The sequence below is a fragment of the Erithacus rubecula genome (assembly GCF_903797595.1).
Source record: "Erithacus rubecula genome assembly, chromosome: 3".
Lineage (NCBI taxonomy): Eukaryota > Metazoa > Chordata > Aves > Passeriformes > Muscicapidae > Erithacus > Erithacus rubecula.
In genome coordinates this window covers 26,932,000-26,957,641 of record NC_136689.1, presented here as the reverse complement: position 1 = coordinate 26,957,641, position 25,642 = coordinate 26,932,000, and the positions used below count along the sequence as shown (strand labels likewise).

The 25,642-nt window shown below is 41.3% G+C and overlaps 1 protein-coding gene across 4 annotated transcripts in view; it reads left to right on the top strand.

The window, feature by feature from the left end:
- Positions 1 to 25,642, top strand: part of SNX10 (sorting nexin 10) — a 43,327-nt gene that overhangs the window by 6,333 nt on the left and 11,352 nt on the right. For all 4 annotated transcript variants that reach the window (XM_079302363.1, XM_079302365.1, XM_079302362.1 and 1 more), the window contains exons 2-3: positions 18,274 to 18,329; positions 23,556 to 23,642. In XM_079302363.1, coding sequence (XP_079158489.1) covers positions 18,306 to 18,329; positions 23,556 to 23,642 — 111 coding nt within the window. In that variant the 5' untranslated portion in view covers positions 18,274 to 18,305. The remainder of the gene's footprint in view (positions 1 to 18,273; positions 18,330 to 23,555; positions 23,643 to 25,642) is intronic.

The following is a 25,642-nucleotide window of genomic DNA, read 5'->3' as shown; positions in this document are numbered from 1 at the left end:
CCTTTCATTGGATTTCTAGCAAAGCTTAATTCTAAGGAGTGCTGTCTTTTCTCTGTAAGCTTGGCTAAGCTAGATAACTTTCCAACCTTGAATAGCTTCAGTCTCTCTTTAAAGTAGATGAAATTCTAGATTTCAGTGCTCAGTTAATAAGTGTCTTTTACAATTGCAAAAGTTGTGTTGTTTTTAGTCTAGATAACTAAAACCTCTAATCATTCTCCTTCCTGTTCTCCTGCTAGAACAATAATACAGACCTTGTCAAGGACAGTACTGTATTTACAAAATGCTTTCCAAGTATGTAAGGTACTTGCTGTGCATTATGTAGTGCAGGGTTTGAAACTCACCTATGAAGGGGAGATGCATCCTCAGTAATGGGTTGTTTATATCTCCAGTGGCTCTAAGTGACCCAACTGTGTCAGTTCTCCAGAAAAGTTTCAAGCAGTGAGGAGTAGGCTGGATACCTGCAGTGGGGCTTTCCTCCATGGGCTTCCAGCTGCAGGGGGTGTTTGGTACCTGGTACCTTTGGTCTGAGCCATCGAGGTGCTGTGACTGTGATTTCATTCTGAGATCTGTGTGCAGCCCTTGCCCAAAAAGCCATTTTCTCTGCAACATCACTGTGTTCCTACAAACCAGTAGTGCTGGAGAGGATCTCTTGGTGGTTATCAGATCCTACCAGCCATGTGATGGACATTAGTATGGATTTAATTGTAGGACCACAAAGTAGTAGTTCTAATACATCCATACATAATGTGTAAGTTTCAACTGGTTTAGTTAAAGGTGTGGTTATATGAATTGATGCTTGTTCTGTTTTAAGACTGGATTGTGCTTTTTTTTTGGCCTGAAGTGAATTTATTTACGTGAACTTGGAATAAGTGTTATTTAACACAAACCAGTTTTCTCTCAATCCACAGTTTTCCCGTAGGCTTGCCATATGGATCTGTGCATTCTGCTCATTCCAGCAGCGTGTGCTCTATGAGTGTGAAATCTTTCTCCTACTGAAGACAGAAGTTGTTGTTCAGACCACTTAGTGGTTTACTTGAACTCATCATTGGAAAAATATCACATGGTTTGGGCACTGTGAAAGCAAGCTGTGAGCTGTACTTGTCCTGCAAGCACAGTTTTCTACCTCTGCTTCTCTTACCACTTTATCTTGAACAGTTTGTTCCAGGCTTGAACCAGCAACTTCTTTGACTTGGCTGTGATGGTGGAGCAGTCAAACCCAAGCTCTGTTTTTCTTCTCTCCCTCCCATTTTTGTGTATTTGCTGTGCCTCCTACTGCTCTCTCACAACTTCTTTATGAAGTTTGCCACATCACCTCCTATGCCAGGAGTTGGCCAAAAGCTGATATCAGTCTTAAAAAGTCAGGGTGCAGCAGTGGGGTGAAAGCAACCAAAATCACATCTTAATTTTTAGTAGGCACAGAATAAATGAGAGGTAGAAAATCCAAGTATACGGATGAATCACTGATTTCTGGCTTGTTTTTCTTACTGGTCAGTCTCATGAAAAGTTTCTCCTGCCAAATGCTGTTTCTTTCTCAGAATTGCCTGCTTTACTAATAAGTAACACTATTTAGAAGCTATTTGCTTCCAAAATACTGTTTTCATGCCACTGGCACAGTCTAGCATCTAGAAAAACAGCAAAGTGAACTGCCCAGTCAAATTCACTGTTAATACATTATTGAATTGGTAATTTGATGGTTGATTGACCCAGCCCACAAACTAAAGCAATATGTGGATACAGCTACACAAATGTGACAGTGATAAGATCTTGTGTCAGTGGCCATCTGATGCATTCTTCAGGGGAAGAGAGGCCAAGGAGTGAATTGTCATTGTGTGAAAGACTGGAGTATGATCCAGCTGTGCTGTTGTAATGATCCGTCATGGGTTTGGACAACTTGAAAGACACAAGAGTTTGAAGAGAGCTATGCTTTGTGGGCACACTGTATTGGCTGCAGTATTTCCTGTCTTACCCACTCTTTTGAGCTGCAGTTATACAGACTACTTAGGATCAGTCTGTCTCAGGATGTTACTGCTTAGCTGTTTGTTTTATTTTTCACTATATCTGTGCTGGGTCTTTCCCAGCCATCTCCCCAGACACATATCATGAGACTGGGACTTCTAATTCTGCAGTTGTGGCCAAAACTATAACTCTTGCTTTACTTTTCTCTCTGGGCACAAGATCAAACACTAACACTTCCTGGATTGGAGCAGGTAGCACATCACAAAAATAGATGTTTTGATAGCATATCCACAGCTGGAAAAAAGCCAAGCTAAAACATGTAGTGCTAAGTTACAGCAATTGAAGCAGCAGACAGAAATTGTGTCATAAATTAAAAGATTTTGAAATAAATAAAAAATGAGACGTTTCTGGCACATGAGATTCAAAGTGTTCCAGTGGGTGGTCAGGAAAGAAAGGGTTGGGTGATGGCAGCCTCTGCAACTGAGACAGAGAAGGAAATGTAGCAATAAGGCTGCATAGTATTTGCTGACTTTTGCTCTGCTTACTCAGCAGCAAAGATACAGCTTCCATCAGCCCTTCTTTTCCTGTGATAAGAAAAAATTATTGATTACAGAGATACCTTGAGAAAGATACTATTTTAAGGTGACTTAATTTGATTTAATGCAATGAAATACTTAATTCCTGAGATAAACATGAATTTTTGAAAGATGTATGCATTCTCTGAACATTCCTTCAGAAACCGCATTTTATACTTTTCTTAGGAATTTAGTCTGTATTCTGGAATGCTGAGACCTTAGTCTCGCTTTACAGTTCCCACCTTGTTGGTTTCAAAAAGTAACAGCTGTCTGATGTGTTGTTTGTAACTCACTTCATGCAAAAAATACCTAGGGGTGGCTTATCTGTCTGTGTTGGTGTACCTTGTAAGATCAGGGTATGGTTTATGAGTGCACAGTGTGTATGTCCTCACTTACCACTTCTACAACTGAACTGACATTTGCAAAGTACACAGTGCTATTCAGCAAGTGGTTTAGCCTGGAAATTACTTGCTCCTTTCCCTTCTCAGAGGTAGTTTCAGTGCCAGTGGTGTGCTGTTCTGTGTAAGTATCAGAAGCCTAGTGCCTGTCCAGTGTTTTCCATGTTGAGTACAGCTGAAAAGATGGTTGAATTTGCCAACTTGCCAAGGCTGCTGTTTCTTCTGAAATTGATTCCTTCTAGCTCAAGGGATCTCCAAAGCTCTCTGGAACAAGCACACTTCCTGAAACTTTACCTTGAAGGTAACCAGTGCTTCCTTCAAAGACTGCCTTATCTCTTTGTCTAGCTTCTGGAAATGTCCTAGCAACAAAATTTGGGATTATGTTATGGCAAAAAATCATTTTGCATAGTTTAATCTACTTCTTATGCACCATAAGAATTGGAAAGAGTAGGAGAGGCAGGCTCACATGACAGACCAGCTTGACAGGCTCCCTGGAAAGCACAGGAGCTGGAGCTGCAGGAAAGTTTTGGGTGGTCCTCTGGTTGTCTTCAGAAGCAGTGGCAAGCATTAGCCCTGAGTAATAAATAATTACCATGACCGGCTCTGCCATGTACTATTCTTTCAGCTGACCCACAATCACCATTCTGTAGTCATTGCCTAAAATCCCAAGATGCCAGTGTTAGCCTTACCAGTAGTTTATATTATGAGAAAGCCAAAGTAATAGTTGCTGTAAGATCAGAAACCCACTGAAACTGCAGAATATTCATGAAGTCCTTTGGTTGCATATATGTCTGCAATTTGAGCCAGAAAAAACTAAAAACAAAACTAACAAAACCACCTTTCCCCCCCCCCCCAAAAAAAAAACAAACTGACCCAACAACGATGACAAAAAGAGGAGAATGGGGAAACATCTGATGCTCTCTCCTACTCTGGACAGATTCCTTAGTACTTCTTCCTTGTTTATCTTTAGGCTTTTAGAGGTTTCAGAAAGGCTTGGCACATAAGTCATGCTACTGTCCAGCAATATGGTATTAACTTGAAGTAATTCAAAGCGTGGTATAATGCCACTGTAATTGGAAATCTGTGACCCACACCTGACACTGTAATCCTTGTGATGTATTTACTTTGGAGGGTAGAGGGAAATTAGTATTTTTCATTAACTCATTGATTCTCAAGTTCCTCTGAACTGAAAGAAATTAAAATTTCTTATATATTGTCTTTTTTTTTTCTCTATTTTTAATGATCTCAATTCATTCTTCTGGTAAAACATGTCATAATAGCCAGGAAGATTGCAGGACAAGGAGATAGCTGACTGGGGAGAAATGCTAATGTAATGGTTAAGGAGAAGCTGTCTTATACCTTGTGGCCATAAACAAGTGTTTATGGAGTGAAATGGAGTGAAATTCCATAGGAAGGAGTAGTTAACTAAGCATCTTGGCAACAGTGCCTGGGAATTTCAAGTGCAACCACAAAGACATGATATTTGGCAGTGCATTTCTGCATTGCATTGTAGTGGAAGGGAAGGTTTGTGAATTCTGTCAGTGGTTTGGAAAGCTCTTTTTAAAAGCAGTTTAGACAGTGTGCTTGTTTTTTGCTCAGCAGTGAAGTAATCATGCTCCTACTGTGATACAATACTGATGAAACAGGTACCTTGACCCTGGGAAGTGAGAAGGATTTGCTCAAGGGGTACTTCACTTTTGTTGACTTCACTAAGCAGGTTGTGGACTACTGACTGTTGTGTAGAGAGTATAGATGAAAATGTTGATGTCTTTTGTACTCTTTTCACTTCTGACTAACAGATCCTTATGGTAATTTGCTGAGGGAGGATGAGGCAAATAACCATCAGGATAGATGAAAGGAGGAACCTGCTCTGTGACCTGCACTGTTTGGTTTTAGAGGTTTAGGGTTTTTTTGAACTCTCCAGAGCTTCTCTTATTTATCCTTCCTGTTTCTCCCTCTTCCACCATCATCTCTGCACACAGATAACTTGCCTTTCAGGAGCGTGGTGTGGCCAAGTGCACATGGGCATGTTCTTTGACAGTGAATTCCATGTATGGATGCAGCTGAACTTTCTACATGCTGAAAATGAAAATTATTATTACTTTGAGTCTTAAGCTGAGCAAAACATAAGATGCAGGAAAGACTTGTAAGCATTTAGAGATTCATTTTTTTTCTCTCTCTCTTTTGGTCATATTGAAACCTTGAATTTAAATTTCATTTGATACTGATGATGGGAACAACCTTGAAAGCAGAGCTGAGGACTTTGCTTGTGACTGGATAGTACTTTCAATCATAACCAAGGCCTAAAACTAAATCACACTTCCCCATTAAAGCCTGAAGGTGGTGATTTAGTGATATGATTAGAAATAACCAAAGATGGATGGATGGATGGATGGATGAGCTGACTACCAGCATTTATCACTGAGAGGAAACACTGGCCACATGGAGTGCATGAGCACTCCCAGAGCAGGTAAGGATACTGCACAGGCCACGGTCAAATAATGAGTGAAATTGTAAAATTTCACTGCAGCTGAATAGAGCTACTGGTGAGGCAGCCAGGAGGGCTTGCATTTGTTCGTGGAGCAAGTTGATGTGGTTTTTGTCTGTGTTAGTGTGTGAGTTTTCATCTTTCAGTATGGGAATGCTGGGGAGAAATCAATTCCTCCTTTAGTAGCAGTTGATCTACATGATAAAATGGTATTTCCCTAACAATGGTAGATTAGTATAATTTAGATTTTAAAATAGAAACTAATCTCTAAAATATGAAATAAAATACAATACTTGGTGTGGTAAAAAGTCTTAGCTGAAAACCATAAAACAACATTGCTAGAAGAGTTAAAAAGATTGTTGCTTACCTTATCGTTCTATCCACTCATTCGTTTGTTGGTTCTTTGATCAAGTTGTTATGTTCTTTTCCCCAGTTAAATGTAGTCCCTATGTAATTCAAACCCTGGTTTATTGTATTTCCCCTATCCCAGTTACTTCCTCCTTCCGCCCTTCCCCTTACCTCATTTCCGGCCTTACCATTTCCGCCCTTTCCCTTACCTCATTTCCGGCCTGCTGCTGCCTGCCTATCAAGTTAGCCACACCCTATATGTAAATCTCCAGAAGTTTCCCAGTACCACCATTACTGGAAGTTGTTGTTGAAGAAAAGATTCACAAAAATAGTCAACCAACACCGAACCCAAGTTCACAGATCATCTCAACTAACAAGCCAAGTCACCTGCAATATGTCCTTTGTAACTGTTTAATCACCACAACCTTAAGGGCAGTTAAGAAGAATGACACCCCCAGACCAATGAGCCACTATTGAGATCTCGGACGTGTCCATGAGGCTGAGACTCCCATCCCTACGTTCGTCGGGATCAGCAGGACCTCCTCCCGGCGTTGCCTGGCAGCAGCAGCAGCAGCAGGCGTAGGGCCTATTCCCTGTGACCCCCCATTAATAAAGAGCTGTTTAATAAAGGCCTTGGCCCTGCTACATTCATTACAACTTGGGGGCTCGTCCGGGATCGGCCACGCCCAGAAGAGGACGTCGGAGGGGGAGGCACCACCCCGAAGAGGCCCTCTGGGACAGCTGGCCACCCCGGACCCGGAGCTGCGCGGAACCAGGACAACGCCTGGAGCACCGGTAAGTAGACCGGTGGCGGGCACGGGAGGCGAGCGAGTGTGGTGTGGATGAGACGGGGGCTGGCAGCTCAGACCCCCGAAGCGAGTGTGGACCCCTGAGTACCGCGGTTCCGGACTCCCGCGAGGGGGCCGGCCGGGAAAAGGGGGAAGCGAGTGAGGCCTACCAAGGCCTACAGTGTGAAAGAGGCGCCTCCTTGGGGCCTAGGCCCAAGCTTGGGGAAGAAGGAGAACCTTCGCTAGGACCCAGCTTTCTGTCGGTTGGGGAAGGAGGGGAACCTTCGCTAGGACCCAGCTTTCTCTTGCTTGGGGAAGAAGGAGAACCTTCGCTAGGACCCAGCTTTCTCTTGCTTGGGGAAGAAGGAGAACCTTCGCTAGGACCCAGGTTTCTGTCGGTTGGGAAAGAGGAGAGAACCTCACTAGGACCCACCACTGTGTTATTTTCAAAGAAGGGGGGGTGCAGGAAGGGGCAGCCGGCGCCCCGCTGGGACCGAGCCCCCAGGGACGAGGGTTTAGGAAGGGGTATCCGGGCCCCGCTGGGACCTTGCCTGACTCCCACTGGTGGAACTGAGAAGAGTAGAGGGAGGGGGCGACCGGGGCCCCGTTAGAGACCGGCTCTATCTCAGTTTAACTGTGGGCCAGGAAGGAGCATAGGGAGGGGGATATAGGTAAACCCCAGTAGTGACCAGCTCTTTCCTTTGCCCTGTTTTAGTTGCCCGTCATTAAATTTGCTTTGAAGTAGGGGCACCGTATATTTTTTTTTTTAAAGAAAGAAATTATACGTTAAGTTAGAAAGGGCCAAATTTTTTGTTGAGTGTGTCTTTAGTTGCCTGTCAGTTGTTTCCTTTCGAGTAGAGGCACAGTGAGTTTCTGTTAGGCCCGTTTGAAAAATCACTATGGGGTCTTGTATGAGTCAAAAGAGTAGAGCGAAAGAGAACAAAAATGTAAAGAACATCCCTCCTGATAGCCCTTTGGCGATAATGTTAAATAAGTGGGATACTTGTGAAGCTACTAAAAAGTTAGATAAAATAAAAATGATCCATTATTGTGTTGAAGTATGGCCAAAGTTAGATTTACCAGGAGCATGGCCATGGTTCGGTACCCAAGATCCATGGATGTGTACAATGCTGAATCAATATTTAAAGACTTGGGGAGGATCAAATGTGGAACAACTTGAATACGCAGCTTGTTGGAGAGGGAGTAGAGCAAAAGAAGAACCAATAAAGATATGTAAAGTAGTAGAGAAAAAGGGACAAAGGAACGAGGAAGAGAAAAATAAAAGTAAATGGGACCCCCTTGATTATCTTCCCCCTCTTCCCCCGCCTGTCAATAACCCCGATTACCCACTTCCTCCTCCTCCGACCGTCACTCCCCTTCAACCTCCTCTTCCTCCTCTTCCGTCCATTACTTCCTTCGAACCCCCTGCTGTTTCTCTACCCACCAATGCTTCCAATAACCTTCCTTCTGCTCCATCTGTCAATTCTCCTCCTACCTCCTCTCCACCCACCAACACCCCCACTTACTTTCCTTCTTCTGTTCCACTTGTCAATTCTCCTCCTCCTCCTCCTCAAGCATCTAGCATAACTCCCCTGTCACCACCTTCCCTTAGTACCCCTATTCCAAATCAGCTTTTTTTACCTATGTGCCCACTTCCCAACCTGCCTTCACCCCTAGTATCTCCACAAACCCCAATTCCTCCTGCCTTGGTTCAGGCCCCTCCACCAATAGGTGTCCCTTCACCTCCTTCCAATTGGGAACTGAGTCTATCTCCATCCAACAGTAGCTCTTCCTCCAGTAATCAACAGAACCCTGTACCGGCACAAGCAGAGGGACTATATTATAATACGAGGTCAAGGGCAGCAAAAGCAGAAAGGATGTTTCCACTCAGGGAAGTCCCTATGGGAGGAATAGAGGGCAGACTTGGGTTTGTAGACGCACCGTTGACGGCCTCAGAAGTGAGAGGATTTAAAAAAGAAATTGGGAATTTAGTGGAAGATCCCGTAGGCATTGCCGAACAGGTAGATCAGTTCTTAGGACCTAGCATTTATACTTGGAGAGAAATGAATTCAGTTATAAATATACTATTCAACCCAGAGGAAGTTAGGATGATTAGAGAAGCCGGCCTACGCATATGGGAGAGGGAAAACCGGCAAGGACCACCGGGTGACTATAAACTACCTCTCACAGACCCGGGATGGAACCCAAACCAAGAAGAGGGGAGGCGGAATATGATTGACTATCGAGCTTTAATAGTGAGAGGAATAAGAGAGTCTGTTCCTCGCCAAAGTAACACCAAATTGGCCTTTGGAGCAGTACAAGAAAAAGATGAAACCCCATCCGCGTGGTTAAATCGGTTAAGGAAGAACTTTCAGCTGTACTCTAGTATAGATCCTGATAGTCCGGATGGCCAAGCAGTATTAAGAGTACATTTTGTCACCAAATCTTGGCCTGACATCCGAAGGAAATTAGAAAAGATGGAAGACTGGCAGGAAAAAGGGATAAATGAACTACTTAAAGAGGCTCTAAGGGTGTATCTGAGAAGGGAAGAGGAGAAAGCGAAATCGAACGCCCGAGTGATGGTAGCGATAGCTAGAGAATGTATAAATGCAACTGGAAATAAGCTAGAGAAGCCATGTGGATCTAGAGAAGGAGAACCTAAGATTGCGCCAGGCGCAGGAGGTTCTAATGCCAACCCTTGGCAGAAGGTCGGAAAATTTCAGGGCAGATGTTATTACTGTGGTGAAGTGGGTCATCTCAAAAGGTACTGTAAAAAGATTGCCATCGATGAAGCAATTGAAAAAGAACAGGAAAATTTAGAAAAGATTCTGAGAGGGGAAGATTAGGGGTGTCAGGGGCTCTTCCCTTTAGGGGACCCAATGAAACATCTAGATGAGCCCTTGATAAACCTCAATGTTGGTCCCCAGAATTTAAGTTTTGAGTTCTTAGTTGACACGGGAGCTGATCGGTCCAGTTTGAAAGATCTTCCAGTAGGAGTCCATATTAGTAATTGAACGTGCGAAGTAATAGGAGCTGAAGGGACACCCTTCAAAGCACCAATAATTGAAGGAGTAGACTTAAAAGGAAACTTTAAACAGTGTGTGGCAGAGATGATTTATTTACCACATTTAGAAAAGAATTTGTTAGGGAGAGATTTACAAGTTAAGTTAGGAATAGCAGTTATTCCAGAAAATGGGAGGATGGTTGTGCGTATTATGAAATTGACCGAAAAAGATATAAGTGAAATCAATCCCCAAGTATGGGCAGAAGAAGGGAAAACTGGCTTTTTAGACATCACGCCAATAAAAGTGCAAATGCAAGAAGGAACTACCCCAGTCAAGGTAAAACAGTACCCAATATCAGAAAAGGGTAGAGAAGGACTAGCCCAAATTATAGACCACCTTCTGGCGGAAGGTGTATTAGAACCATGCATGTCCCCCCATAACACCCCAATTTTAGCAGTCAAAAAGGCAGAGGGAAAATATAGATTAGTCCAGGATTTGAGAGAAATTAATAAAAAAATCATCGCTAGACATCCTGTGGTGTCTAACCCTTACACTCTGTTGAGTAAAATTCCCAGGGAACATGCATGGTTCACCACCATAGATTTGAAAGATGCCTTTTGGGCGTGTCCGCTAGCAGAAGAATGCCGTGACTGGTTTGCATTCGAGTGGGAGTACCCAGGAGGGAAGAGAAAACAACAATTAAGGTGGACCCGTCTACCTCAAGGATTTACTGAGTCCCCCAATCTTTTCGGACAGGCTCTAGAAGAACTATTAGACCAGTTCACCCCTGAAAATGAGACACGAATCCTCCAATATGTAGATGATTTGTTAATATCTGGAAAAGAACAACAGCTAGTTAGAACAACTAGTATAAAACTCCTTAACTTTCTGGGAGAAAAGGGTCTAAAAGTATCCCGGAACAAATTGCAGTTCGTTGAACCAGAAGTGACATACCTTGGTCATATAATTGGAAATGGATACAAAAAGTTAAGCCCCGAAAGAATTTCGGGCATACTAGCCATTTCGACCCCAAAAACTAAACATGACATTCGAAAACTTTTAGGCTTGTTTGGATACTGTAAATTATGGTTAGACAAATATACTCAAAGTGTAAAATTTCTTTATGAAAAATTAGTAAACCCTGAACCCATAAATTGGACTGCACAAGACGAAAAACAATTAGAAGAATTAAAAGAGAAATTATCTTCGGCCCCAGTCCTAAGTTTACCAGATCTCACAAAGGAGTTTGAACTATTCACGAACACTGAAAGGGGAGTAGCTTACGGTGTACTAACTCAGGAATGGGGGGGTTTTCGAAAGCCAATAGCTTACCTCTCTAAATTATTAGATCCAGTAGCAAAAGGATGGCCACTATGTCTCCAAGCAATTGCGGCTGCAGTAATTTTGATAGAGGACGCACAAAAACTGACATTTCAGGGAAAACTTAAAGTATATACTCCACATGATATTAAGACTATCCTCAGCCAAGGGGCCCAGCAATGGCTAACAGAAGCCAGAATACTAAAATATGAAATTATATTAATGAATGCAAGTAATTTAGAATTGGCCACCTCTAAAAGTATTAATCCGGCTCAATTTCTCTCAGGGGAACCCTTGCCAGAGCTAGAGCACAATTGCCTGGAGCTTATAAATTTCCAAACCAAAGTAAGGGAAGATCTACAAAGTACATCGTTGCCATATGGAGAAGTATTGTTTACCGATGGTTCATCTAGAGTAGTAGATGGAAAAAGGGTATCTGGGTATGCAGTAGTAAAAAGAGCAGAAGGAAAAGAGCTAGAAGTGATAGAAAAGAGGAAGCTACCATCCAATTGGTCTGCACAATGTTGTGAGATCTATGCGTTAAAAAGAGGTCTAGACTCATTAGAAGGAAAACCAGGAACCATTTACACTGATTCAAAATATGCATTTGGAATAGTCCACACATTTGGAAAAATCTGGGCAGAACGCGGGTATTTAAACTCAAAGGGGAAAGATTTGGTACATAAAACCTTAATAAAATCCGTATTAGAATCCTTGCTCAAACCAACAGAAATTGCAGTTGTGCACATAAGAGGGCACCAAAAGGGAAATACCTTAGAAGAAAGAGGAAATCGGTATGCTGACAAAATAGCCAAAGAAGTCTCATTAAGTTCCGAAGGGCCTATAGAAGTCTTTAAATTAAATGAGATACCAGAGAAATCAGAAATTACAAAGCCCATTTTTAGTGAAGAAGAGTTAAAGATAATAAAAAAGTTAGAAATACATCAAGGAAATCAAGGAGAGTGGGTAATGAAAGATGGGCGCAAATTTTTAAACAAAAGTCTAGCCAGAAAGGTATTGGCAGAAATCCATGAACTGACCCACTGGGGTGTTCAAGGATTATGTGACCACTTCCTCAGAGAAAATTTTTGTATTGGGATATATAATCTGGCTAAATCAATAACTAAAGGGTGTTTAATCTGCCAAAAAGCTAATCAAAAAGTTATGCGAAAAATTGAATATGGGGGAAGGGAATTAGCATTAAGACCATTTCAAAGTGTTCAAATTGACTTCACCGAAATGCCCCCAGTTCAAAAATATAAACATTTATTAGTTATTGTGGACCATCTTACCCATTGGGTGGAGGCCTTCCCCACTATTAAAGAAACCTCAGAAGTGGTCATAAAAATAATCCTTGAACAAATTATTCCTAGATATGGATTAATTAATCACATCGATTCTGATAGAGGCCCACATTTTACGTCACATATATTACATCGAGTCATTGAAGCACTGGGAATGAAATGGAGGTTGCATACTCCATGGCATCCCCAAAGTTCCGGCCGAGTAGAAAGAATGAACAAAACCTTGAAAAATGTATTAACAAAATTAATTGAAGAGACCCAAATGAATTGGCTCAAATGCCTACCTCTTGCCCTATTACGCATTAGGACCAGACCGCGTGCAGACATAGGAGTTTCACCCTATGAAATGATGTTTGGGCTTCCCTTTTTAATTACCCCTTTTAGCTCTGCAAACTATCTAGAAGGAGAAGCTGCCACCCAAGAGTATTTAAGAATCATTGGAAGAACAATAGAGCAACTAAAGAAAAAAGGATACCTGCCCCAAACCTCTCCCTTAGATTCAAATGCTCATCAGATCAACCCTGGGGACTGGGTTCTTGTTAAATCCTTAAGTCACACATCTCTATCTCCTAGGTATGAAGGCCCCTTCCTAGTCCTCCTAACTACACACACTGCTGTAAGAACAAAAGAAAAAGGTTGGACTCACATATCACAAATTAAAGGACCAATTCCACCTTCCCCTGGTGAATCGGACTCCACAGTATTTCAGCCAAAGGCACCTGAATGGACCATTACAAAAGGAACTACAGACCTCCAACTTAAGTTTAAGCGAAAAGAAAAAGACAGCTGAAAAGACTTAGACAGTTCCAATTTGAAAGCAAAGTGTTACTGTACGCAGTTTATGTTAACTCTAGTTGTTGTTATAACGTTGTTGTTGCACACCTGCAGTAGTCTTTCAAGTTCCCAGTAGTTCACTAAAGTTCTTGTTGTTACAAAATTGTTGTATCATACATCCTTCTCCGATTGTAAGTATCATTCAATCCTCTGTCGAAATCCTCAAATTAGAAGTTTGCCAAACCATAAAGACCAATTCCCCTACAGAACACTTTCTAAAAACACCTAAATTAGTATAAAAAGGGGATGAGAGAACTCTGGGAAAGTAAAATCTTACCTAAGGGGACCCCCACCTCCAAGAGGCAAGCCCGGGTGAGACTGAAAGCAGTTCATACCGGACTCTTGAGAGGAGTGTTGCTGGCCTTGCTAACAAATAACCTGATAAGCAGCGAAGAGGTTAAATGCAGCAAGTGTTACCATCGGATATATGATGGGGAGACCCAAGAGTCCCTAATAAGAATTCACACCAACGTGAATCCCAGCTGTTTCAATCATTCCCAGATCTCCACTTGTCAAGAAAGTGGAAAAACGTATTGGATTGCTAAGAATACTGCCACTTTTCGGCAGCGGTTGCTCGGAGAATGTCCTATAGGGGAAGCCTGGTTTTGCTTTGAACATGAGAATAATCAAGGAGAATTAATAGATTTGATCAAAGAAAAACAATTAGTAATAAATACCAAAAAGGAAAACGAATTGGAAATACCTTTAGGGAAAAATTTATTCATAGATTTAGTTGAAAGAATTAGTAAAGAATTAAATATAACCAATTGCTGGGTATGCGGTAATACACAAATGTCTGAGATTTGGCCATGGGAAGGGATCAGTTTAAGCCCATTGGAAATTCTAAAATGGAAGCAAACTAACCAAACATCTCAATTACCTAAGCAAAAACGAAAGAAAGAACAATGGAATTTAAAATATAAACCTATTGGAGAAGAATGTATTAAAAGAGTTGGAAACCCATATAGAACATTTGTAGGAACTATGCCCTGCAAAAGGTACCTAACTATAAAAAAGTCAATTATAAGGTGGATACCTAAGGAGCCAAACAAATATTGGACAATACACCAAAAGGAAAAAGGATGTGTTTATCACGAAGGATATGATTTACATGAATGTGCTGGAAAGAAAATAAATCCCTTTTGGGGATTAGAGGAATTATCCAAGTATTGGTCATGTCCCACCGAAACCAAACCTTTTGGACAGCACCCGAGTATCTATTCTGGATATGCGGAGACACTGCATATACCAATCTTCCAGGAGATTGGGCCGGGAGCTGTACAATTGGGATTATAAAACCTTCATTCTTCCTACTTCCCAAAAATTCGGGGTCTAAATTAGGAATTCCCTTGTACGATGATTTGAAAAGGGCTAACCGAAAGAAAAGGAGTATGATTAATTTAAGAAGTACTCAAAAATGGAAGGGACAAGTGTGGACACCTGAACGCATCATGGAAGTATATGGGCCAGCTACGTGGGCACAGGATGGGTCGTGGGGATACCGTACTCCCATTTATATGCTGAACCGAATCATCAGACTCCAAGCAGTATTAGAAATAATATCTAATCGAACAGCCCTCGCATTAGACCACATTACCGAACAGTTAACTCAGACCCGAGCAGTGGTCTATCAAATTCGGCTTGCAGTAGATTATTTATTGGCCGATGAAGGAGGTATTTGTGGAAAATTTAATACATCCGAATGCTGCCTGGAAATTGATGATAAAAGCGAAGTAATACGAAACATATCTAAAGAAATCCGAAAAATAGCATATGTAGGAAACCAACAATGGACCCCTCTAATGGACACTAGCTGGTGGGATGACTTCTGGTCCCTAAAAAATAAATGGTGGAAAAAAGTAGTAATTCAAACCCTGGTTTATTGTATTTCCCCTATCCCAGTTACTTCCTCCTTCCGCCCTTCCCCTTACCTCATTTCCGGCCTTACCATTTCCGCCCTTTCCCTTACCTCATTTCCGGCCTGCTGCTGCCTGCCTATCAAGTTAGCCACACCCTATATGTAAATCTCCAGAAGTTTCCCAGTACCACCATTACTGGAAGTTGTTGTTGAAGAAAAGATTCACAAAAATAGTCAACCAACACCGAACCCAAGTTCACAGATCATCTCAACTAACAAGCCAAGTCACCTGCAATATGTCCTTTGTAACTGTTTAATCACCACAACCTTAAGGGCAGTTAAGAAGAATGACACCCCCAGACCAATGAGCCACTATTGAGATCTCGGACGTGTCCGTGAGGCTGAGACTCCCATCCCTACGTTCGTCGGGATCAGCAGGACCTCCTCCCGGCGTTGCCTGGCAGCAGCAGCAGCAGCAGCAGCAGGCGTAGGGCCTATTCCCTGTGACCCCCCATTAATAAAGAGCTGTTTAATAAAGGCCTTGGCCCTGCTACATTCATTACACTTGGTATTATTTATCTATTACCCTTAAGAAGAGTACTGCAGTTTATCTGTTTTCCCTAAGAAAAGTACTGCAGTACTTGTGTTTTTTTCTTCCTTCTTCCTGATTCTTTTTTAGGCACTGGAAGTATGGCAATTCATCCTACGTAATCTTTTTGCTTTTGAGTGGTTGTTGTTAGCAGTTGTGGAGCTGTTCCCTGGCAGTTTTGTTGGTTATGCAATTAAGAACCAAAAAAAAACGTACTGCAAGAAACAGTTGATGTTGTAAGTATATGAAACTAATAAAAGGAAAAGGAAGTCTTCAGACTGATAATGGATCAGAAGCAGAACAAAAACTTACTCAAAGCAATAAGGGGGGGTGGGGAGGGTGGTTTCCCAGTCTCAACAGAAAGTATTTTATCAAAACTACAGATTTACCACTGGCTTTTTTGATTCTGTTTCCCAGCACTCGTTTATCTCCCTGTAAAAGGAAATTTTGTTTAAAGTAAAAAGACCAAAGACCTTCTGTTTGTGTTTTGAAGGCTGCTTTTCTCCATCACTGGTATTTTGGGTAGTTTTTTCTCACGATAAAAAGATAACTTCTTAAGCAGAAGTTTCACTGGTTTCACTATGTGTTCTGCTTCAATGGCTTCTCTGTGTTACAGAAGTCCCCAAATATATATCTTGCTACCAGACAGGATATTACATTCAGTATATTTGCAAGTGGCTGCAGCATGACTGAGCAGTCTCACTAAAATCAGTGAAAAAAGGCAGCTTTGGAGGGGGGCTTGCATTTCCAGTATTGATTTTTTTTTCCAAATTACTTGATGAAAAACTGATGTATTTTAAATATTTTAGGAACCTTTTTGGTGTTGAAATATTAATTTTTTGCCATTAAATATTTTAAATTGTGGTGACTGTTTGGAGTTTAAGCTGTTGTTGCTAACCTGCACCAACACATAACTCAGTCATTAGAAAAACAAATGACAAAATGAAGCGTTCTATTTCAGCCTTGTCATTCACTAGCAGTGTTAGGAATGAGATATTTTGGGCTTGCATAATTTCTCACTAAAATCAGCTTAGAGACAGGAGAGAAGCACACTGCAGAATTTCATGGAATAAAGATACATTCCTGGAAAAAAAATTGAGTTGCCATTTTGGAAAAAAACGCAGCACATTCAACCAGATCAGAAAGGGGGGGAATTAACATCAAACTATATAGGTTTACAGCTGTACTCAGTGGGGAGAGATAGCAGAAAGAATCTTCCTCAAACAGCCCAAACCCAACACAGTGGGGTTTTTGCCTGTACTCAGCACTTGTGAGGTTGCTCCTCAAGTCCCCTGTCCAGTTCTGTGTCCATTGCTTGGAGAAGGACATTGAGGTGCTGGAGCCAGTCCAGAGGAGGGCAGTGGAGCTGGGGAAGGGTCTGGAGAGTGAGTCCTGTGAGGATTAGCTGGGGGACCTGTGGGTGCTCAGCCTGGAGAATAGAAGGCTCAGGGGAGACCTTACTGCTCTCTACAACAGCCTTGCAGAGATGCTTGACACTGCTGAGCCTGTGCAGCAAGAAGTGTTTGAGTGCTCTTCTATGCCTTCAGCTTGGAGCATACATGCTAGTTAGACATACATAAAGAGTTAAAAAAAAAAAGAAAATGTGAGTGTGTTTTGATATTCCTATTTTATCAGTACCATTCTAGCTATAGAAGTGAAATGATGGCCTTATTTTCATGGAGATGGGAACTACATGATGACACCCTTTAGGATGAAGCCTTATGTATGGTCATTTTTATTTGGAAACAGAGTATCCTTGTTTTGATGACTAACCCTATAGAAATTTGACAACAAAGTGTTTGTTCCAGAATGATTTCCTGGTCAAAGAAATGTATGTGTGCTTATCTTTGTGCCCTGTTTTATTAAAATAGGTGGAGTTTGTAATTCGAAAGTGTTTTTAAGAGGCATTGTGCAGGGGTGGGGTTGTTCAGCACTCTTTGGCTGGGCTTGACCTAAATATGTAATTGCATAATAAGAGCAGCATCAAGCTCTGTATCACTAAACAGGAGGTGGTGTATATATATGTATATATGGTGTGTATATAAGCTGGCAAGTAAATAAAGCTGTCCTGCTCTGCCCATGTGGGTCCCTGTCTTCAGCAAACTCTCCAGTTTATTGGACTGCAGGCACAGTTAAAAATTTGGGATTTTCAGTGAAAGAGTAGGTTTAAAATGTAAGTTAATGACAGGATGTTTCAATTTGGTCTAATTATACCCTTCCCTACATGCAGGTTTGAAAACACTGTGACATTTAGCCTGAGTTTTAGCTTTCCTACAGGATCCGAGCAGTTTGTGTCTCCAGTTCTCTGGAGGAATGAGTTTCAGGATAATGGTTGAGACAGGCATTTGATTCTTTAGACTCAGATGTTTCAGAGTCTCTGGACCTCATCTGCAGTCACACAGATCTGTGCTTGGGCACCTGGGAGTGAGGCACAGGCAGCACTGCCTTGGCTGTGTTTGTGTACTGGGAATTCTGGCTGAGCGGAGCTGTTGGGAGGTGGGTACAAGGATGGACCATGAGATGGCTCTTGGAGCAAAGAACAGCTCTGACTTCCTGAGATGAACAAGCATCACTGGACTGTCAAGTATGACAAATATGTAGAGAAGGGGACTAGCCCAGTGCTTCTACAAAGGGATTATTTTTTAAATTAATGAATTCTGAGATATAAGTAATGCAAACATGTTTTCTGCTATATATGATACTAAGCTTGGCTTTTTCCACTGTCCACTAATAAAGAATAAAAGTGATAATGACCTTTAAATGAAAACTAAATACCAATCTGATGTCTATTCTGTTTTGTTTTTCTTTAGGTTGATTTCTTTTTTACTACAAACCAGTGAAGATGACACCAAAACATGAAAAACAGGTAAGTTGTATCTAAGCTTTAATAAAAAAAGGATTCAAGTTTTGCAGTTGTGGATTGAATTTCATTAAGGTTCATATGGATCAGGGAAGATTGGTTGTATTCTTCATACTTCTAGTTGCCAGGATACAGAATATTCTGGAATGATGCAGTGCCAGTTCCTTCTGTTAAATTCTGATAGAAGAATCAGATACTCATTCAGAGTAAGTGACTGTGCATAAGGGGCTCAGACATTGAGACAGGAGAAAAGGATTTGGATGGAGTCTTCCTTTTTTCAGTTTCAGATATTTTATAGGGCTAGTGTTTGGATCTGGGTCTTGACTCTGATGCAAGGTTTCAACTCCAGCTGCATGGACCACAAGAATCCCACTTGCTTGTTTTCTTCTGCTCAGTCCAATGACCATTAAAAGTTAACAAATCATTCTGTCTTACTACAGAATCAGCCTTACTACACAGCATACATGGAGTGAAGATGCCAACATCCACAGCATGAAAAGTCCCATGTCCTTTGTGGCTGATCCTTTTACTAACAGGCTTTACTGATGGATATGCTATTTTTCTCGGAAGCTTTGTGGAAAATTACTCTTCAGGGGTTATTGACTAATCAGATGTGTAACAGGAACACAAGCTCATCACCTGATATAGTCCTGGGCACAGACATTTGAATTAAAATATAGCTGAAATGATTAATACAAATAATAAACCAACGTGAGATTGCTTTTTTCCTCCTTCTTCTGGTAATTTTCCCCTTCATACTAAAAATAGTATTTCCATGTCAGATTTCCTATTTTCCTAGTAGGAACATATTAGAGATTTCTGAGAAAGGCACATTTTTTGTGGTCAAGTTCTATATAGTAAGACTTCTGCCTTATCCTTTTCTCTGAGGAATCCACTGCATTATACAGAAATATATCCAACAAAAGAAAAGAGAGAAGGGGAAGAAAAAAGAAAGAGAAAAATTAAAAGATTTCTTGTGTTTGCTTCAGCTGCCTTTATATGGGTTGTTTTTCCTTTTGAGGCTGATCCAAATGAAACATTTTGTTTTTCCATGCTTGTGTCTGTGTGACCTCAGTGCTGTCCTTTTAGTCTGCTGTCAACACCCATGTTCTTTGTGTAGGTCTGTAACCATAAAGGAGTAGGTTTAATCCAGTTTTGGGTGTCACTTTGGCCATTTTGTCATTTATGTGTGACCCTATCCACTTGAACTGCTCCTGGCCTTGAAGACAGGGCAGCAAAATACACCAGTGCCATGCTTAAACTGGCTGGTTTAGCCAGGAATTAAAAGGCACGTCCATCCAGAGAAACTGCTCTGCAATTCCTGCTTGTTAAGTAGTTGTGACTAATTTGGGGGCAGATTTGAAGATTCTGAATGTTCATGAGGATGTTTAGGCCATCCATCGTGGCTGCTGGGATCAATATCAAACCTATAGCTTTAGCAGTTTGGAGAGAAAATAGTTTGCCTCTGAATTTAGCATTTTCCAGAGAGAGGGAGTAAATGGAGATGCCACATCTTTCAGTAGCCTTCTCTTGAGTATATACTATTCCCAGTGCAAGAGGCCTCCTTGCCCAAGCCTGGACAATTTTAACTGTCAGCAGCAAATTTTGGATTTTGAGGGAATTGTTGCTCTGAAGTGTGACAGGACACATACTCTTGAATGCATTGATATAAATGCCTGTATCGTGCCCCTCAATTTAAAAAAACCCAACAACACAATCAAGAAAAAAACAAAAAACACCAAAAAACCAAAACTGAAAATATATCTAATGTGACCTAATAGCTAGATCTGCTGTTCTGGAAACACCAAGCAGCACTGGGCAGGGGAAAAAGACACCTTGTACAGCATTGCAGCTGTCAAAAGTAAAAAGTCTCTGAAACCTTGGCTGACTTTGTTCTGAGTCTCCCATGTTGTACAGCTGGACTGCAGTACAGTTTTGTGATAAATGATTAAGTTAGTCTTAAGTGGTCTGTGGGAGGGAGAGGTCAGCATCACTTCCCCCGGGTGGACAGTTCATTTCTTGAGAACAGACATGTCTATTGAGAGTATCCTCATTTTTATAGCAAAATGGAGTGGAATACATACAGAGGAGAAAGGTAGTTCTTACCCAGTATTGCTGTAATCTGATTGAATGCAGGATGGACTGAGCATATAACAGCAATCTCACAGAGGAGTATTCTCTAACTAATTCTAACCTAACTCTGCTTGGACCATAACATAGCCTGTATGTGAATATTGGTGTTTACTCTAGGGGTGCAAAAGTGTAGGCACCTTTTCTGTCAGTGGATCATCACTTACATTGGGTGGTTAGGTCTGCTTTGGTTAAAGCAATGCTGTTCTCCCAGTGGGATCTTGTATTTTGGAGAAGAATTAAAGGTCAAAAGAGAAGGAACAGTCTACATGTGCAATGCCACTGTTTCAGAGCAGCAGAATCTGTAAAACACTTCCTGGATTCAAGAGATGAATAGGGGAAGCAACCCTAAATCTTGAGAAAGGCTGTACATTTTTATTTTTCATTTCTAGTTGCTTACTGTTTATCTTGCATAATTCTAAACTCAGTATTGTCCATTTTTTGGTAAGTAAGGGGAAAAAAAAAAAGGAACACTCAGTCTTCTGTTGAAATCCTAGTGTTTCAAATCAAAGCTGACAGTGACTGTGTGTGAGGGCTGCATTTAGCTGAGGTGCTCTGCTGTTCTGCAGATAATTTTTCCTCTTGGCTCAGTTCTTTACTGCTTAGACACTGCCTGCCATAGCATATACAGCAGGTCTCATTTCTTTCTTCTCATTCTTGGTAGGTATGTCTGAAGGGTTTTAACTTCGTCCATGTTGAAAATCAGTGATTAGCTAATTGCCAGTTAAGTTTTCCAATGTAAATCTTGTGGTCTGGAATGGTTTGCAAGGTAAGCTGTAGGTAATTGACAGCATATCCAATAGTGCCTTTTAGTCACAATACTTTGGTATTATAAAGGTTAGAAAGAAGTCTTTTATTTTGAAGAGTGTTTTGATTCTGTGCAAAGGAGAGGGTTATGGAAGGTTTTTGGGAAATGTGGTAATTTGGGGAACCTGGACAAAAGGGAAGTCAACAAGAAGCTGATACAGATGAGATGGTACAGATAGATGAAAAGAAGGAGACTGAGGTCAGGTTATGAGCAGGCTGCCTGAGGATGTGATTCCTGTGCTGCAGTTGAAGGGAAGAGGGGTGCAATGTCCTGAAGCTTCTTGGCATAATTTCTCTTCTTCCACTTGCAGGACTGATGCATTTAGTGCTCAGCAAAGGAAAGAAAGTTTGTTGAGAAGTGGTTGCAGCTTTGGAGAAGATTGGGACACAGGGAAATAGGAATTTGGGGAAGATAAGATTTTGTGACGTAAAAAGATGGCACAGTGGGTCTAGAAGTCTGCTTTACCTACCTACCTACCTACCTACCTACCTACCTACCTACCTACCTACCTATGTATGGTAAATATTATTGAAAATGAGGCAGGTGGAGAAAAACAACCCAAAAAATGGTGTCTTATCCTGTGTTCAGCACATTGCTGAATATCTTCTCTGGAGCAGGAATAACTTCCTCATATGTCCCACTAGTGGTTTTGTAAAAGTAAAGGCATGACCCTCAGCTGGTAGAAATGATTAAAGCTCTGTTCATTTGTTCCTTTTGTGTCATGCTGGCATGGAGTTAAAAAGCTGCAGGGGAAAATTGGCCCTCTGATGCTCTTCAGTGAGGAAAGAAACAGCAGAGGTGGCAGGATCCTTTCAAATGTGCTTTTTTTTTTTGGTGAAATGTTCATGATACTCACCAGAAGGGTAATCTCCAGTTCTACAGAAAACACCCCTGGGACCAGGAGCTGGGCTAGGTGACCTAAAACCAAAAGCTGTGTCCAGACATCAGGCCACAGGCTCCCCGTCCCTGAAGCAGTAACACGTGGAAATCAGGGAGGAAAATTATTTAATCCATACCTTGAATGTCTCCTTGCTGTGTACAGAGTGAGTGGCTGTTCAGGAAGAAGTGAATCTTCACCTTTCAAGGTTGTTATTGTTCTCCTGTCAGTTCACTGAGGGTTTGCAAGTGTGTGTTAGGGGAGAAGAGTAAAGCTTTTATTTCTGATGTCTTCGGTTTGGGCATAGGAAGACACATTTTGAGAGCTTTCTAGTTCAAGATTTCTTGATTTATGCAAATATGTACTAAAAAAAGCATGTTTTTTACCAGAAACCTTGTCATTCCTCCCACAGTTGATTCCTGTACCTGGAGATCTTGAGCAGTGCCTTCCTCTCAGGGGGAATATATCCACAGCTTAAAGTGATACACTTTTCTTTAAGTCTTTACCAAGTGGTTGGCTTAGCTTTTGGGGTGAATAGCTTATTTAAGCAACTGGAATAGGGCAGCCTGTACATGTGCTCCAGAAGTAGCAGGTATTTAAGCACACTTTGGATCTTTGTATATTAAAGGAATATTTTCCATCCTAGTGTGAATATACAGATTTATCAGGATTTTGTGAGTTGATTTGATTTTGTTTTTTCTGCAACAAAATTTTGATCATTAGCTGAGAGTAATGAGAAACATTTAATTCTTCAGTCTCTTCCAGTTCCCATTAGTGATACCCAGTTATATTACAGTAGCATCCACAGGCCTTCTCTCTCTTTTGGAATCCCTCTAAATTATGATATAAATGTAAAAATTACAAGGAAGTAAGCTAGATATGACAGCTTCTACAACAGATACTCTATATGATTGTCCCCTCAAAATGGGGAATTTTGCTCTGCAGTGTAGCTATGTTGCTTCCTTGGACAGGTTGATGGGCAGATTGGAACAGAAATGCCCCAGTTCTGCATTTTCAGCTGTGCTCTTTGTCAGTGTTGATTACAAATGTGGGAAACGCCTGAAATACCTGCCTCATTCTCCTTCACACTTGTGATTTTGAATGTTAGGTTTTTAGTTTGTCCTACCAAGATCTCATGTCCCGTGAGTGAAACATGTATGATTTCACAATGTTACTTAATCTGAAATACTCCTTTTCAGCTAGCAGTTTGGCAGGGATTTTCCCAGACATGTGGTGTAGCTCAGATGATTCATTGCTTTATGCTTCTCCATTTATAGGGTTGCAAAATCCAATAAAACAGCACTTCAGCTTTTAATCTGACTCAGTAGTTTGTGGAACAGCAGAGCAATCAAGAGAGTCTTTAAGGTTGCCTTTGACTTCTGAAATTAATTGCTTGATTTTTATTATGCACTTGCAGGAATTTGTAACTGTCTTGGTGCGGGACCCTAGGATACAGAAAGAAGACTCATGGCATTCTTACATAGACTATGAGATATTTATTCATGTAAGTATAAAAATATGAGAACAGTTTCTTCAGGCTCTTACTGCTGTTTCTGTCCAAGCCAGGGTTGTCTTTGGGATATAAATGGAATTTCTGCTGCTGGGATGCTGGAGGCTATAATGATTTTTTTAGCAACTGGGATGCAGTGGAACAGGTAAGGTGGGTTTGCCAATGGCCGTGTCATAGGTCTGGCAGAGCTGTGGTTGAACCTAGTATGTCCACACATGCATTCCACAGTGTCTTGCAACAGACAATTCTTAGTTTTACTTATCAGCTAGAACACTGTTGCAGTCAGTTGTATCCTGCTGTTGTAAAAGAATGTTGATGTTCAGGTATTTGTGGGAAAGGAACTTTCTTTTCAAGTAATTATCTGGTTATTTGTACTTTAAATTCTCCTCAGTTCTGTTTGCCAAGTTATTTGGTTGCTGCAGTGTTTTTTTTTTTCAGGGTACGTGTACATTCATATGATGCTAATTTAGTTGTGCTTGGATGTGTGAAGTAGTTGCATTTGGATTTGTGATTGTAGCCTACCATATGTTAATGGGAGTGCACTTGGCATTGTGGTGCTTTTGTGCCTTAAATCTGCCCTATACACAATTTTTTTTTTCTCTATTGTTCTTTGGTGGATGACATATGGAAGGCATTATCCTAATTTGCCAAATCTAGATCCAAGGATTTTAATTGCAGTGTAAAATAAAGGTATTTGAGAGTACCAAGTTACATGGTTAATGCTTGGCACAAGACCAAAAGCATTTCCTTCTTGTGTGGAAGAGTTAAGCAGTTACTGTATGAGAGCAAGCAGTCAAATGATGATTTATCAAATGTCTGTATGACAAGTAACTTCTCCTATGTGGCAATCAGAGTTGTGAAACGTTTAAATTTGCAATGTGCTTCAAGTACTGCTTCCAAAGCAATTATATTTTTCATTTCTGGTAAATAGAAATTCTGTAGATTCGACAGGGTGGGTGCTGTGTTACTGTTTCACAGACATCAGTGTCTCTGAATTAGTGTATTAAGGCTTTCTGAGGACTGCTGAGTTGGGGGGATGTTGTGTAGACCCAATGTGTCTTCATTCAACTCCAGGCAGCAACTAAGCACCACACAGCTGCTTGCTCACATCCCCTGTGCCCCACCAGCGGGATGGAGGGAAGAGAATTGGCAGGGTGAAAGAGAGAAAACTTGTGGGTTGAGATAAGAACAGTTTAATAATTGAGATGTAGTAATAGTAGTAATAACATTAATAATAATATTAAATAATAATACTATTAAACAATAATAACAACAATATTAATAAATAAACTAGAAAAGTATATAAGACTGTAGAAAGACAAGTAATGCAAATAAAAACTTATGCTCAGCACCAAGTAACCAATGCTCAGCCAGTTCCTCAATGGCAGTCCCCTGCCAACCTCCACCCAAGTTTCTTGCTGAGCATGATGCCATATAGTATGGAATGTCTCTTTGGCCAGTTGGGATCAGCTGTCCCAGCTGTGTTTCCTCCCAGTTTTCCCTGCACCCTCAGCCTACTCACTTGTGGGGTGAGGAGCAGAAAAGATCTTTATGTTCAGCAGTAACTAAAACATCCCAGTGCAGCCAGCGCTGTTTCCAGCACAGATCCAAAACACAGCCCCAGCTACTGTGAAGAACATTAACTCTTCCCAGCCAAACCCAGCATACAGTGATGAATGATCCATCATTGAGCATCTCTGAAGTTATTAAGCATCAACTCAGCTTCTTGTCATGACAATGCCAAGGATTTTGGAGACCAAGTCACCAGTCAGTCCTACCATCCAGACTTCTCAGTGAACTCAAAGTATTGTGTCTGCCTGGTGTTTAGGCAGACTGAGTTCCCCTTCTACCCAGCTCTTAGAGCACTTATCTTCCTAAACTGTGCAGTATCCTGGGTGTGCACCTCTGTTCCAGAAGGCTGTCATCTTCATGCTCTCCACAGTCTGCATCTTGTGGCTGGCTGGAGTTACTGCTCCTGGCAGGCAGGGAGGGTG